This window comes from Glycine soja, chromosome 14 (assembly GCF_004193775.1).
Source record: "Glycine soja cultivar W05 chromosome 14, ASM419377v2, whole genome shotgun sequence".
In the NCBI taxonomy this organism is placed as follows: domain Eukaryota; kingdom Viridiplantae; phylum Streptophyta; class Magnoliopsida; order Fabales; family Fabaceae; genus Glycine; species Glycine soja.
The window spans coordinates 18,803,947-18,820,884 of record NC_041015.1 but is presented as its reverse complement, the minus strand read 5'-3'; the positions used below and the strand labels follow the sequence as shown (position 1 = coordinate 18,820,884).

Here is a 16,938-nt window from a genome sequence, read left to right as displayed (position 1 = left end):
AAGTAAGAAGCAAAACTCCATTGTTCTACCCATGACAAAGGCTGAGTATGTGTCAATTGCAAGTTGTTGTTCACAACTATTATGGGTAAAGTATCAGTTAGAATATTACTTTAGTTTTGAGAATAATAGACCAACATATTATGACAATACTAGTGCAATCAATTTGTCTACCTCATACAACATTCAAAGGCAAAACATATTGAGATAAGATATCATTTCATTCATGATTATGTGCAAAAAGGTGTGCTTGATATAAAGTTTGTATACACAAATCATCAATGGACTGATATCTTTACTAAGCTTTTGTCTGAAGACAAATTTGTTTGTATTAAGGAACACCTAAATATGATTAACTTATCAGAATGATGATGTATGCTACATTGTCTCAGACAATGACATCATCTTGAAATATTTTATTAAGTGCATGTTTGGATCTTCATTCTGCAAAAAAGGCACGCTTTCCAAGAAAGAAAACTGAAGCTATTTTTCTAGTTTTTGCATATTTGGTATGAAATGCTAGACGTAGAGAAAGAAAGTGTGATCCATATTTTTTAAATTTTTTTAAAACACACACAAGCTTATAGTGTAGTATAATTTATCATTTTTTTCCTCTCATTTTTTTTGCTTCACTAGAGCTATAAAGTTTATCCTTCAAGTATTTAAAGCAACTGCATACCCGAGACCTTAGTTAAGCCAGAAAAACTTCATGTTAGTTGATCTACACACTTGGTAGTTTTTGTCTCGATTTTATTCGTACTTTTTCAATAAAATTTCCACTCTATTTTTCGCAAAACAAAAAAAGCCCTAATCTCTAGTACCTCCCATGTGTCATATAACTTTCCTTGTGACTTGTAGTATCTAGCCACCACCCTCGCCATAGTCGGTCTCCCTACCACCCTAAATGTTGATGGTCTCAAGGCCCTCTGTGTTTACTACCACACTATTGTTTTTCTCCATAGGTTCCTCTCTTTTCTCTTTCTCGAGTTGCTTCTTGTTATTATTTGAAAGATTTGTATGACATAATTTTTATTTTACTATTGTCGCAATCTACCCTTCGACAGGAGGGTGATGTGAAAAGTAAAAGTGTGTCTTCTCATGAAGAAAATGCGTGAAGTCGCCACCAATGTTTATTCGAAGAAAACGTTAAAAAAACCAAAAATAGGTTTGTGAATATTGAAAAGAAGGGTTCGGGAGTTGCTTATGCATGGGGAAAGTATTAGCACCCCACGCGCCCGTCACAAAGGACGGCAGCCTTTAATCGAGTGTGCGTAACGTGACTTCAAAAATTATGTATTTTCCCTTTTTATGTTTATTATGTTTTTGGGGTCGACAAGGGTGTTGTCCTTGCTCCTACGTATCCTTAGATGCGATGAGGAATTCAAACCTATGTAGTTCTTTAAGTCTGAAAGTTTGTGTGTTGAGTTGGTTTTATGCTTTTGAAAGATCCATTTTAATTGCGAACAAAAAGTCATTTAAGGCATTGGACCTTGAAACGATGTTTTAAATTTGAAAAGTGGAGAGAATCGTTTAAGGCATTAGACCTTGAAATGATCTTTTGCTTTTGAAAAGAGGAGATCGTTGTTAAGGCATTGGACCTTGAAACGATCTCAAGTGATATTTGATAAAAAGAAATTAGTTATGAGTTGGTTTTATCTTGGTCTTGTTTATTAACCTTCAATCTTTTTAAAGATAACTTTACAACACTTAGTGATCGGTTAAGATTGAACTTTACAAAGAAAAAAAGATTAACGATGATAGATGGAGAAGATGAATGTGCACAAAGCAACAAGGGGGACCCCTAAGGGTACATAGATCACATTCAATCCTCAATAACAAAGCTAACCAACGGTAGCACAAAGAATACCGAACGAGGAACGATCTAGAGATTGATCACAGTCGTGATTTGGCAGCGCCTCAGCTTCATTTCCTCTTCTTTCTTCTTCTTCTTCTTCTTTCTTAATTCTTTCAATTCCCTCAAGTACTGAACCTTGGAACTTCTCCTCATCCTCCCTAGCACACCTATTTATAGGAAAATGGGCACTTGGGGCAATGGCAGCTCGCCCAGGCGAGCTGATGCTTACTCCTAAAGTAACTGGCTCGCCCAAGCGAGCTGGTTCCTTCACCTTGAAGTAATTTGGGGGCCCAGGCGAGCCAGAGGCTAGCCTGGGCGAGCTAGGGTCCAGGAAATTCAATGAAAAGACCCTTTTGCCCCTCTTTTTTGGTATTTTTCACATTCCTGATCGAAACACTGAATGGTTCCTTGCTTTACATTATAACTGGCGTTTAACACCGTAAGTCAACTAGCAAGGATCAAAAGATCAACGAACGATAGTCCCCGAAGGAAATTAGGGTATGACAACTATTATTGCGAGTCCTTATTTAGATAGTATTTCTTAACCACCAACAAAGTGGATTAATGAGTGTGAGATTATTTCATTTTAACCAAAAGTCTCGGATTCGAGTCTTAGTTTTGGTACCTATAATGGTCCTATCCGATTCAAATAGAATTACCACAAGTGAAAGATATATGTGATATAGAAAAGAAAAAAAAAGATAGTTTTTCTAAGTGTTGTTTCCATTTTCCTAATAAAATTCGATGGTATGTTTAATTTAAAGTGCTTTATCATTTCCATGTTTAATTCAAAGTGCTAGAAAAACCAACATCTATTAATTAGGTGAGAGCAACAATGATTGGCCATTTTGAAATGAATTGCATTTATGTAGTATGTCCAACATGTTGGAAAAAGCTTGGTTTGGAAATTGAAATTTTGGATGTAAGTTGTTTTCTCAATAAAAGAGATGTGGAAGCTGCTAGGACCATATATCTTTTAGGGAGGGGGGCTCAGACAGCATGAACTAACCCGTGCAAGTTAGTGCCTATACGAATATGTAAGGCAACAAAAACCTGTCTAGATTCATAAATGAAACGAATACCTAATCTCTTACTCTTTCCCTTATGCATGACTCCACAATGCATAAACTTCAACTTTGATTAGCATCAAGAATATTCAACTTGCAGCCACCATAACAGAACTTATATAAAATGTATAAAAAAACATGTCATTTTATTTTATGATCTCAGATTATTTTTAAAAAATATTTAAAAATAAAAATGTAATTTAAAATAATATTTTAGTTTTTGAGTGACTAATAATTTAAAATATATTAAGTATTTAATGTCACACTAGATTAACCAAATTAGAATGAGAGAAATCTATAGGATGTACGAATATAAGATTGGATAGATGAAGATAACTTAAAGAAATTAATTGGTATTATCTATATCAATAAGATACATCTAAGTTTTGATAGTCTACGAAAAATTCTGACCAACAAAAATATTAAATAAAGTGTCTACATGTAAAGTATTATAGAGTGTGAGTCGTCGATAAGTCAACAATTAAAAACATTATAAACATGTTCTTTTATATATATGAGATGATTTAACTACTAATTTTACCAAACACTTCATATTCAATTAGCTAATTTATTTATCAAGTATTAACTATAAACTCATCCACTATCTGTTATACACTGGTTTTTGTTTTTCCTCAAATAGAGCCTAAAAGTATAATTAAACTTGATTATAATGTCCTTGACACTTAAGTAAGTTGAGTCTCAGATAGTGTTCCCCAGCCCCACCAAAGGTGGAGGTTGGGTTCCATCCCACATTCTTCATCCCTTGCCCAAACCCCCCGTCCCAAAGAAAAAAAATAAAAAATCTTTTTGCCACTGTCATAAATGAAAATGATAGATCAATTACATCAACCAAAAAATGTTAACTTCCAGGAATATGGAAATGGAAAGATTGTATCACTGTCTCACTAACAAGTTAATTACAGTACATTGCACCTTATAACACACTAGTCCATTTGAGACAAAATCTGCAGCTTAAGAGTAACGTGGTCTTTTCAAGCTCCTACTCATATACACTATTAATCATATTATCATACATGAAATACTCATATACACTATTAATCATATTATCATACATGAAATTGTGCAGTGTCAAGATACAAACTTGACAGAACTTTCACTGAAGGCCTGAAGGAATTTTTTCTTATCACATTTTGATTTCATATTCTTTGAAAAACAAACAGGGAACCTCTGGAACCCAATCCTAACCTGAATTTCTCATCAACATAAGTGATTCTGAGTTTAACTTCACTCTGGCCACCATACAGTGCCTACCATGATCCTACCTTCAATTCAGGCGCTTCAAATATAACTTGAATCCATTCACTATCCAGAGCCTTGAGTTTTCCTGTCTCACATTAGCATGCATCAAATCAGAAAGAAGTTTAACAATAAACGAAAACTTGGATTTGGATCACATATTCACAGACTAGAATATTGATGAATTTTTTTATCAAACAATGAAATGAAGGGTTTACCTTAGAGAGAATGGAAGCAACAAGATCGACATTCATCAGGACCGGTTCGCACGTTGGGGCTGGAAACGGAAACGGAAACGGAAGCAGCGACTCATAAGGCGTTATAACGGCGATTGAGGGGAGGGAAACGGAGCGTAACGGTAACAGAGTTGGGCGTTGGAGGGTTGAGTTTGAACGGAGAAGAGGGAAGGAAGAGAGACGCAGCCATGGCGATTCCACTTAGCCGTAACGCGACAGTGACGCAAAATAAAGCTGAAGCCTCACACGTGCCACGTGTGATGAAAATCGAGTTGGGGTCTTACATGAGTAGAATTATTGGGTTTTGTGATGCCACGTAGGCAACCCTTCCTCGCCTTATCTTGGAGGCTTTTTTTTTTTTTTTTTTTTCTTTTTCCAGGATCATAGATGACATGTTGTCACGCTAAATATATCTTTCTCATTCAGTATAATTGATTAAATAAAAATATATAAGATGTTCTATATTTTTTTAATTTTATTTTTAATGTCTATAAATAAAAAAATATTTCTCACACATGTAAAGATAATGAGAGGACATTTGTTTCATGCGCTATTACTATTGCATTTGTTTTGGAATGCAATGAGAAGTATAGAACCGGCCGGATCTAACATGGGTTATGTAAAATTATAAATAATGGGATATTAAAGTATTAATAAATATAAATATCTCCTGAAATTGTACGGGTGATATATTTTTTTTAATGTAAATCGAGTTTAAAAATATAGATTAAAATAAAAAATAAATAAATATGTTTAAAATTATGGATAAATGTGTGTGATTGTTTTTGAATAAATGAAAGTCTAAATAGTTTAGGTGTAAGAAGAAAGAAAATGAGTAAATTTCAAAAAGTTTGAAAACAAAATAGCTTGAAAGTGCAAGCAATTGAGATTTGAAATGAAAAGGAAGATTTAATAGGAATCATTTACTTTAATTCAATATAATTAAAAAGTTTGAATTTTAAGGAGTAATTTTTTTACTTAAAAATTAAAAGTAAATAAAAATTAAAATTTTTAAAAATATATAAAAATTACTAAAGAAATGTTATCACACTTTAAAGTAAAGACTCAGATTTATTGTACTAGTGGATAAAAGGGTATGTAAGTTGGATAAATGTGCTTAAAAAAATCTATTGGTTTTCTAATTACGATGGTTACAAAATATAAACTAACTTTTTAGATCAAATCTTGTCATTGTACATACTTTTCAAGTTTATTGACATCTATCATGTATTATTTTATTTTATTTTCTCTGTGCTTTTCCTCTCAGCGATTTCATATGGCTAAAATAAAATTGTGTTCTTTTATTTTGTCTAATTTGTAATTTTGGTTTGTTATTTTAAAATAGAAGTATTTAATTTTTTAATTTTTGAAAATTCATAATTTTATCTAATCTTTAATTTTGACTACAATTATTTTATTATTTTTTATAATTTAATTAATTAAATTATTTCTTGATAATAATGAATATATTAAAACTAAGGTACAATCAATCAAAATAGAAGAAATGAAAATATGCAAAATTAAAATTTGGACAATTTTTTTTAAAAAAACTAAAGAATTAAATGTATGTATGTATTTTAAATTGTGACAATCAAAATTATAGAATTAACTAATTCGCCTTTCCATAAATGCCACTATAGCTTTTGTCAACACTTAACATTGTAAAGTTAAGAAGGACAATAAGCAACTGATAAGATTAAGCCAACCATACAAGTATGGTTTATAAATAAATTTGCAAGTGGACAAAATCACATGGTGCCGGGTGGCGGACAATTTTGAAACTTTTGAATTACTAAACGGATAAGATTTGATCTAAAGTTCATTATATATTATCTAAATTTAGATAAACACTATGTATATGATTTTATTAGTCATGTAATCGTGTTTCTAGTGTACTTAGTCATGATTCCGAATTAAATAAAGTTAACATGCATCACTCGGGCTCCTAAACTACAAGCAAGATCCCACCTTGTAGTCCAGTTGTCTAAGTTAAGACAAAAATGTTTTTTAAATGCAAGAATAATTTATATCTTCCAAGTAAAAGAAACTTAAGAGTGTGTTTGGAAGAAAGAATTTAAAATTTTAAGAATTTTAAATATTTTAATTGAATTTTTTTTTTAAAAAAGTTTGTGTTTTGATAAAAAAAATTAAAATTGTGAGAATGAAAGAAAATAAATGCAAAAAGAAGAGAATATATAGTTAGTGTGCTTCCAAAGACAAGAATATTGATGCGGTATGGGAAGTCGCAGAAATATCGAGACACGACGAGACGTACACTATCATACCCAACCATAATATTTAGTTAACGATGCAATACATGACTCAGACCCTCCACCACGTGATAGGTAGTGACGGCTGCTCCCTGACTGGCGGGTGTAGTTTTACGTGTCCTCTACGCCCGTACCCGATTGAAGTTTCACAAGCTTAGATGGTATTTCTTGAAGAAGAGGATCATCAGTATAATGGAAGAATCGTGAGTTCAATAATGAGATTTCAAGAACTTTCAGGTAGAAGAAAAGATGAAGGTTATAAAGAAAATACGCAAACATTTTGAAAGGTTTTTCTATCCAGAAGAAAATTTCAATTTTTCACATTTTAGAAGGAAATTAAAATTCCACGTTTTTAGTTCTTTAAAATTTTATTTTAAAATTCCAAAAATTTAAATTTTTCATAAAAAACATCTAAATAATGAATTTTAGATTAAAAAAATTTAAATTCTCTGATAAATTACTTTTTTCATTTAAAATTTTCTATCCAAACGCACTCTAATTTCTTGAATAAGTTTTTTTTTCATTGTAGAAAGGAAAGCCTTAATTTGTTTGTCCACCAATTTTAATCAACTTGAAAAAGGAGTTATGATATATTAGTGCAAGTAATATTAAGAGATAATGCTCATTATCTGTAGCAAGACTGCAAGAGCCTTTCATAATTTATAATGTGTCTTTGATTTTTGTTTTTTTAATTTAATTTTAAATCTAAGAGGAATGCATCACGCCTCATTCTTTCTGGACTCAAATAACACTCATGAGAGCAACTAATTTCAAATATTAGGGGATTCTTTTGCGTTATTGAGAGTGAGGGAAAATATAAATGTTTAAATAAGTTTTAGGTCGTTAGGGTGTTTTAATTTTAGTCATTTAATTATGATTTGTTTAGTTTTAATTCTTTTAAAAAAATCTTTGTTGTCTAATGGCAATGCTAACATTAATGTTAGCAACTCATTAACTTATCATATCATTAAGAGATCTAATAAGATAATCACATATAATTTTTTTTTGGTAAACTGTATTTTTAATACGTTCATCAATTCGTTCAACGTTATCAACTATTTTGAACAGATGAAAATTTAAAAATGCAGTTTATAAAAAGATACATGTGCATGTCTTGTTAGACTCCTTAATGACTTAACAAGTCATGGAGTGACAATGGTGTCGTTACATCGTCATTTAACATTATTACTTAACAATAGAGATTAAAATAAATAAAAAAATCTTTAAGGGGTTAAAATTGAAATAAAAAAACCTGAAAGTTTCTAATTGAATATGAAGGAAGAGTTATTCTAAATTCTCAATATCTTTCTTTGATTGTTAGGATAAGAAAAATTGAAATAAAATTTTTTAAAATGATAAAATAAAAATTCCTATTTTAGAGGGAAAAAACTTATTTAAGCCAAAAATAAATATGTTCATGCCATGGAGAGGATCTAATTCATATACCTATTAGAATAACCATCTTTAACATTATCATAGAGGCCCAAAAAAAGGTATTTTCTTACTTGGGGATTGTATGTTTTAGCCGGTGCAATTACTTAATGCATCCTATTTTTTGCTTGGTGTACTCCCAAATTTCTAATATTCTCTTTTTATCCTTCCTCTTCCTAGCAACCACCATTGCCACACTCAAACGCCTTCATGCCACCATCCTCTTCGTCCTCCTCCTCATCACTCTTTGGCTTCTCGTTCTCCTTCGCATCCATCATGTCCAAGTACTTCAACAACTAATCAACCTGAAAACCCTAGATCGATAATCCTTCACACACGTCATGGGGCACTCGTATAGATCCAGCGTTGTCTAGGTAATGCAGCTTCTAGAATCGCTCTAGAAGGCTCGGTGGAGGTAACTGCCCCTAGACGCACTTAATAAGGTTGTCTAGGATTACCATCCGCGCGACCGCATGGGCCTTCTCGTCGTTCAACGTCGTTTCCATAGCCCCTCTCCCAAATCTTGTCCATCAAATACAATTGGATTGAATTGAAAACTGGTGCAAAGTGCAAACACACACCCAACGTGCTTTTGTCTCAAAATTGAATTGAAAACAAAAACACTACAGTGGGCAATCCATAATACATCTGTATTACAAATTACCATTTTTTCCTGAGTGCTCTTCATTTAATGATGGCCACTTTTTGATTCTTCGTCGCGTCTCTTTACCATGCCTTTTCTTTTGTCACTGGCTAGTGGCTACATTGTCTTTGGTGGCAGTGAGGTGGAGAAAAACTACTACTTAGGACATAATAGTCCATTTTGATTCATTATTTTAACCTGCTCTTTAAGTAACTAAGCTAATAAGTTAAATATATTAACAAATAATTAATGTTAATATATATACCATTAAAATTTTTAATTTATATTTAATACACATATAAGTTTACATAATTAATTTTGTAACAATTAATTTTGATATAATAATAATCTTTTTACATATATAAATTTTTATTAAATCTATATGTAAACTTATATTTAAAATTTATATATGTAAAAAAATATTATTAGATGAAATTAATTGTTATACAATTTATTATGTTAAGTTATATGTGTATTAAATATGCATTAGAAATTTTAGTGTCATATATATCGATGTTAATCTATTAGCTTAGTTGGTTAGAATTTTATGCTAATAATGCAAAAGTCATAGAATTTTATGCTAATAATTCAAGACCTACATGAGCCATTAATTTTAAATTATTTCGGATTGTTAATATGTATGACCAATACGGATCATAGATTGATCTTACGGAAAGAAGAAGTAAAAATGATAAAGTTAAACTTTTTAAAGATATGTTAGGTGTATAAGAATTTGATGGGTGTAAAAAGAATAACTCCAATAAAAAATAGACTTGACCCAAAATAAAAATCTTAAATGAAAGAATAAAATTACCATTGGGAATGTGATATAGTTTTTATTTATTTATTTAGTCCTATGTGTTAAGAAAATTTTGCTTAAAATCTACCTTGTGTTATAAATGTGAATCTTTATATTAAATGAAAATATTATCAAGAACTATTTTTGTAAAAAAGAAAACGTTTTCAAGAGCTGTTTTCTATAATTTTAATTATAGAAATAATATTTATCTTGTCCTAGCTAAATTATTAATTTTATTTTACTGCCCTTAAAAAATATTAATTTTATTTATTATAAATTTAAATATACTATTTAATAAATTCCCCCCTACGTTTTTTGTGATCCTTGCCTTGCCCGGTTAATTCTCACTCTGTAGCTATCTCCTTCCTTCATCCATTTCCTGAACGAAACCAACTTCACTTTCCTTCCGCCATTTGCATTTCTCACTTTCTCTTCTGAATGGGCACTGCACTGCACCTCTGCGTTAGTTTCAATCCTGCTCAAGGTTTTTACTCACCCACACGCTTTTCTCTCTGCAACGCATTCTCTTCACATTCTTTAAAACTTACGCCCAAAATTTTTCAGGTAGAAAATGCAAGTACGAAGCCCAATCAGTGGTACAAACTCTCTCCCTCACAGTTCGAACTTCAATTCCCCCAACCTAACTCTTTCACTTTCAACACGACCATCAATTAATAAAAATTACCAAACAATTTTGCTCCGTTGAAAAAGAAAATTAAAAAACAAATGTGAAACTGTTAGGGTTTACATCGTTTATTATATTAGTATGTGACAAGTGACAACAAGGTTTTGATCGCGTGTATTATTGAGTTTAATTTCTATCCACTGTCGGTGTAGAAAATTTTGCAGTCAACTAATATCTAAGCTTGTGTATCAACTGGCGCAGGTTGTTCTAGCTTAAGTAGTGGTCTTGATTTTGAGTCCTAAATATGTAGTTGTATTACAAAAAATAAGAAAAAGAAATCATGTATTTTTTATGACTAAAGTAGTTGTTGTAAAACTCAACAAAGTTGTAAAACTAAAAAAAGTTACTGAATGTGACAATTTGTGACTGGATGACAACGGAAAAAACGTAAAAATGTTAGTGCATAGAATATTTACTCTACTATTTATTTTGAGTTTGTGAATTGTGTAGAGAGCACTTCCTATACGTATATTATCAGTGGGGAAGAAGCGATCACGTGGACTGCAACTCATGGTTGATGAGTATGTGGATAAGCTCAGGTACTATTGCAGTGTTGAGGATGTTCAAATACGGCCAAATCCTCAAAATGCACGGTGAGTTCTGTTCACTGTGTTACTTTTGTTTGAGCACAGTTGCATTTTGTCATGCTTTGAATGACAAATGTGAGTTTCAAATTAGTATTTTTTGTGTGTGTAAGATGTTATCTGCCAGTTTTAGTTACAAATAGTTGTACAGAAGAATTTTTGTTGTCTAATAGTAAGGGTGGATCATTTGTTTGCCTTGTAGTGACCAAAGGGCTCAGGTTGATGCCGAAGATGAGGCAGTGATGAACCTTATAAGGTCTGATGATTGGGTATAGTCTCCAACATGCATGAATTTGAATTACAGTAGTAAATGATTTTTTTCCCTTATTTTTACTTGTGTGTTATGTTTTGTGGTGGAGATGAGAAATATAGTGGAATAAAGGAATTTCCATCATATTCAGAACAAATTTTGCTTGGCCTTTGAAAATTCGATGTTATGTGGTTTTGGTACCGGTGAAGTTTTATTTGTTTTTAGTCCTTAAAAATTACTAAAAAAACCATGTGTTTTTAGTCCTGGGTGAGGGACTGGGACTTAAACCATATTGGTTTTTAAGGGACTTAAGCACATGTTTTTTTGTAATTTTTAAGGACTTAACAAATAAAATTTGTATATCAGTGAAAACCAAAAAACATCATAATCTTGGGGACAAAAAATATAGGTAAGCGAAGTTATAAAGATGCTTCCATTCGTTCTGCAGTTTCTCTGAATTGTTTTGAATTTTCTCCTTCTTACCCCACTTTTGTGATGGCACACAGATCTATATTTGAAGCCTCGTTGTATCCTTGTATCCTTGCCTGAATTGTGTAGTGTAAGTTATTATTATGTTTATATACTCCTTTAGCTCTGTGTCTTGTGGTGATGGAACAGTGGAGTCCAATTAAGCCTAAGTATAAGTTAGTGTTAATTCTGTATTATGTTTTGATTGTAATGGTCTTTATACACTTATCCATGGTATTGGAACTAAAACCAACCCATAGACTGCTACACCCACTTTGAACTCAACCCATAAAATCACACTACCCATGAAGATCTGTCATACGTTTTAATTACCATGATTGATGATTGACACAGCTCCAGTTTCTGCTAACACTGTAACAGTGTCTACTTTAAGTCCTTGCTTGAAAATTGAAAGTCAAAACCTACTTGCAAGTTGCAACTCATATTTCTCAAGATAGTATGGCATATACAGATTTATAGATCTTTATTTTATCAGCTAGAATTTGCCTTTTCTTCCCATCTAATTAGGTTTTCTGTAATGTAATGTACCTGCACTTATAGGTTGTGATGTTGGATGAACGTGGGCAAGACATTGGATCTGAGCAAATGGCAGAGTTGGTGGGTGATGCAGGAAATACTGTAAGAACATTTTGTAAATGATCACTTCCATACATGCAAGTTCTTTAAGTATGGGCATAATATAAGTATTGAGTATTGCCTGTTGGCACTATGATGAAAGAAAACATCATAAGTTGTCGATCATGTAACAGGCCTTTGATATCATGTCTACATTGAGATTGAATAATCAATTCTGTTCACTTTATGTGGTAGTAAAATAATATCATTCATATTTCTCACTCTTTCGGTGCTTATATCAATCATTTTTTTGTATAGAATCTTTCACGTACTTTGTTTATAGTGAATTGACTTAGTTATCACTAATCCATTTTTAGCCACCAGAATTATCAAATCTACTTTTAGTTTTGCAAACTTGCAACTCACCGCAGTTTTATAATTGACCTTTGTCTTGTTACTTGTAAAAATTGAACTATCTCTGACTCAGGCTAAAATAGGTTCTCAGTTTTGAACTCCTGAAGTGTGATTTCTTTTCCTGTGATGTAAGTTTGTATTTTAATCATATTTAGTGTTAGATGCATCTCAAAATACAGCATCACCAATTTTAGTGTTTCTATTTATCTAAGGAATGGATCTTTGTCACCTCTGACTCTGAGACTTTGCTTTGCAGTTTATAAATGTTGACAGATTCACCTGTGTGCTAAGATAAATTTTACATGTTTATTGCATTGTTGAATTTCTGTTTTCAAGCCGAAGTTGTTTTCTATTTTTGTGTGGATAGTGTCAATGTCCATTCCCTTGTGATTTCCATTTATAGCTCTTTTCTTCTTTTTAACATGAAAATACCTTTGAGTAAAATTTATTGTTAAATAAAAATAAATTTCATTGATTTCTGCTTTCTCACAGGGTGCTTCACGATTATCCTTTTGTATTGGTGGGCCATATGGACATGGAAGAAAAATGAGGGAACGGGCTAACTTATCAATCAAGTTATCCTCGCTGGTCTTAAATCATCAAATAGCATTACTTGTGCTCGTGGAACAGCTTTACAGGTAGCAATAATTTAATCTCTTGATTTTGTGTTTGTTTTTTTTTTTGTCTAAAAATGTAGCTCTATGAATCAGGATAATGTAGTAAGACTTCGACTTGTACCATACATTGGTTGCTTATTGTTGGCTTGCTTGCTTTTTTGAGTAAATGAAGACTTTTGGGGAACAAGGAAAAGCCAAAACTTCATAGAGCCACCTTTGGGCTTTTGCATAGGATAAACGAATTCAAATGGGCCCTATCCCACTCACAAATTATAGGTTGTTGTTTCCTGCACCCTTTTCGCCTTTTCAGATAGGCTAATTCAAAATGTAAAATTACATTCCTGATTGGTTGCACCTCTTACATTTCGGATTGCCCAATCTGGAAGGTAAAAAAAAATCTGAAAAGGTGCGGGAAGCAATTTTTGGGGGTGCAGGAAGACAGCCCAATGTATAACTTTTCTTTTCACTTGTATGGATGGTAAAATCCCAATTAAATTGATTCCATTTAATGACTCACAAAATAAGGTATGGTCTTCATAATTATCTAATAGAATTGCCATTTGATCATGTATGTTCATGAGACTATTAGTTGTAAGTGGCTAACAAATTTCAATCTCTGATTTGTAGGTCGTGGACAATTTTAAAAGGACAAAAGTATCATCATTAGATATCCTTTCTTATTTTGCTTATCTATATGTCTTTTATGATCAATCGAGCTTTCCCCGGAACTTTTATCTCTTGTCTTCTATTTAACATTATTTCCTTCTTTTGAATTTTGGAGTAGTCTTGTTATGTATAGGTGAATTTGATTATTTGAGTGTATATATGAAGTGACGTGAATAGTCTTGAGGTGGTTGTTTTTCTTGTTTAAATTTCTTGATTTTGCACTACAAATTTTGTGTTTGGAGCTAGCACTGAATTTATTTGAACATTATTACATTGTTGTTTAAATTTGCTATGGAATTTCTAAATAGGATATGACATTACTTTTTTGCAAATCACCATACCCTATTTGATTTGAAAAAACTTTTAGAGCAAATTTAAACACCAATGCAATGTCGAAATAAATTATGAGATAGCTAAACTTTTTTTCTTGTCTAAAAATATAAACTCAACAAGTCATTTTAGTTAGTTTTTAACTTTTTTTTACTGGCTGAAAAGTCTGTTTGATGGTTCAATAAACATTTTTTTTTTTAGTTTTTAACGTTTTTTTGAAACGCTACTTAAATTAGTGATTTTTAAAATGCTAATTTTTAGTTTTTTATATTTTATTCTTAAAATATTTATTCAATTTTTTTATTATTCTTTTTAAATATATTATTTTATATTTTTTAGCTATTTAAGAGTTAGTTCTATCGAACATGTATGATTTAATAATTTAGCATAAAAGCTTTTTAACTACCTGTTAACTTCTTAACTTCTAGTTAGATTTTCAACTAGTTTTATTAAATATAATCTTTAACTAAAGTCAACCCCTCTAAAAAAACTAAAGTCAACTCACCTTAATGATGATATTAATTAATCGATTAATTTTAGTTTAAAAAGTATTTCATTTTTAACTTGAGAGTTTAAGGAAAATATTTCCCAAAAAAACCTAAAATCAAATTAATTGTTTTGTTTTTCATTTTTATAGTACTTTAGATAACAATTTTACTATTAAAAATTTTATCCAATGTGATTTAAGAATAAAAAAACAAACATAATTTATAAGAACTAAAAAATAAAAAAAATAATTTTACAAAGATGAAAAATAAAAATAAAATACTAAATTATAAGGAACTTAAAATCAATTTTAAAATCAAAATCATTTTTTTAACGAAACCAAATGCATACCTAATGTATGTTGTATTGGCGTCAAATGGAAGTTAACCTGCGTCATACTGAAGCAAATATTATTTGCTTTTATGTTTTCTTTTCTGAATTTTGACAAATATAAAATAATCCAGATCCATACACCTTATAATTAGTTTTAGCTTTTAGGACTCCTAGGTTATAGATTTTTTAAGTACTATGCCTGCAATACTAATTAAAGAATTAATAATATTTTTAATAAAAAATATATATTAAAAATTATGATAAAAGGCATTATTAATATTTTTTAGTTTAATTTCTATTCACAACTTGTAGGGGAGAATATGTTATGAATTAATAAGAAATCATTTTGAGTATGACTTTTAAAAACTATAAAGTTAACTAGTACTATATAATAATATATGCTACAAGATAATGTAAGTGGTTTTAAACTAATTTCATTTTTTAATACAAGAATTCTATTTTTAATTTGTTGATCTAGTTTGTAAAGATATGAATTTTACCTTTTAAACACATGAATTTGAATGAATTTGAATCTTGCTATTGATGTGAATATTTCATTACTAAGTAACTCATAAATATAAGTATTCATTAAACCTTAAGGTAATTTTAGTGATGTATTTTCTAAATTTATTTTGAGTAAACTCCCATTTTGGTCAATAATTTTTTGAAACATTGTTATAATAGTCTTTTTAATTAGAAAAATATAAATGAATGAATAAAATTTGTTAGTCACATGAGTTCAACCCTTAAATTCTCATTTTCAACCACCAAGTTAACTTTATAATTCTTTATAATGTGAATTTTTTTTTATAAGGATCACTTAAATCTATTGAGTTTTGAGAAGTAGTGTAACAACATGAGTTTAAATCTAACTCAATCCTATAAATCGACTTTTAAGACAATGATTGATCTTTACTTAAGGATGACAATAGAGCCTATCCTACTAGATCCATTGGTGGACCTACTTATAAGGTGTTTAACACGCTCTAGGCGCGTAGCCTTGAGCGTGAAGGAAAGTGTTGGAAAGCTACCTTGATTCTCGTCACTCCTAGATAGTTGTGGGCAAAGAGAGTGTGTTGAAGTCTCACATTATGACCAATAGCTATAGGAAAAAAGGGACATGTAGAGATAGTGTCGAAATAAAATATATAAGTCAGAAACAATTCTTATCTTATAAGATGAGTTTGTAGGATTGAATTAGTGTGTCGAAATAAAATATATAAGTGAGAAACAATTATCCTCTTATAAATTGATTTTGTAGGATTGCGTCAGGCCCAAATCCACATTGTTACAAGTAGGAAATGGATAAAGAATTTGTTTCTCTTTTTTATACATATAAAAACTTATTTCAACCAACAAAAATTGTTTGTGGAGTAGTACTGGGTTCAGTCCTCTTAAGTAAGATATCAAATTTGAGCTTAGTAGATGGAAAAGACATTGGGAAGGGAGACCCTACTAAAGGTGATCAATCAAGTTTCTCAATAAAGATTAATTATCAACAAAAGTGATAAATACTATGCACCAATAACATTGTAGTAAAAAAACAACTCATTTCTAGGTGCATTACTGGGAGATGATATGAGTCTTATTAATTGCACCCTACCAATATCTTTATATATAAAGCTAGCTAGGATCTTCTCCTAGGAATTCTCGACACGATAAAGGTGTTAAATCAAATAGAATCTTCTCCAAGGAAATTTTCCCACATTAATGGATGTTAGATCAAATTTAATGAAGTTTTTGAATGGAATCAAATCAAATTAATTGTTGTTTTCTTTTGATTTAAATTTATTTAATGTCAAAATTCTCCATAAAAGTCTTTCCATTATTATGAAATTTTTTAAATGGAAACAAATATAGTTAATTGTTGCTTTGAATTTATATAAATTTATTTAATATTGATATTATCCATAAAAACATTCCTATTATTTTCAAGTTTTATAAACGGAATCAAATTGAATTAATTGTTGTTTT

At 30.7% G+C, this 16,938-nt stretch overlaps 1 protein-coding gene and 1 long non-coding RNA gene across 3 annotated transcripts; one reads left to right on the top strand and one right to left on the bottom strand.

Moving 5' to 3' along the window:
• Positions 1-3,714: 3,714 nt before the first annotated feature.
• LOC114384320 lies at positions 3,715-4,774 on the bottom strand. The gene is made up of 2 exons (XR_003660648.1): positions 4,395-4,774; positions 3,715-4,264 (listed from the first exon to the last, which is right to left on the bottom strand). It is a non-coding gene; the product is annotated as an uncharacterized LOC114384320 (long non-coding RNA).
• A 5,109-nt stretch (positions 4,775-9,883) lies between these two features.
• On the top strand, positions 9,884-14,021 carry LOC114384360 (putative RNA methyltransferase At5g10620). 2 transcript variants are annotated; one of them, XM_028344025.1, is made up of 7 exons: positions 9,884-10,039; positions 10,120-10,151; positions 10,691-10,833; positions 11,027-11,093; positions 12,104-12,181; positions 13,025-13,170; positions 13,777-14,021. In XM_028344025.1, exons 1-7 carry the CDS (start codon positions 9,994-9,996, stop codon positions 13,814-13,816), a joined length of 552 nt encoding a protein of 183 aa, XP_028199826.1. In that variant the 5' UTR covers positions 9,884-9,993; the 3' UTR covers positions 13,817-14,021. The 2 variants fall into 2 exon arrangements, with proteins under 2 accessions (XP_028199826.1, XP_028199828.1); XM_028344027.1 differs by lacking the exon at positions 13,777-14,021 and adding an exon at positions 13,243-13,765.
• Positions 14,022-16,938: the final 2,917 nt, after the last annotated feature.

What these genes read in the sequence shown, in the direction of transcription:
- LOC114384360 (XM_028344025.1), top strand. Translation starts at nt 9,994, where the DNA reads ATGGGCACTGCACTGCACCTCTGCGTTAGTTTCAATCCTGCTCAAG. An exon ending in CCAAATCCTCAAAATGCACG is followed by an intron (nt 10,834 to 11,026) that starts GTGAGTTCTGTT and finishes TTTGCCTTGTAG; the next exon opens with TGACCAAAGGGCTCAGGTTG. An exon ending in TTATAAGGTCTGATGATTGG is followed by an intron (nt 11,094 to 12,103) that starts GTATAGTCTCCA and finishes CTGCACTTATAG; the next exon opens with GTTGTGATGTTGGATGAACG.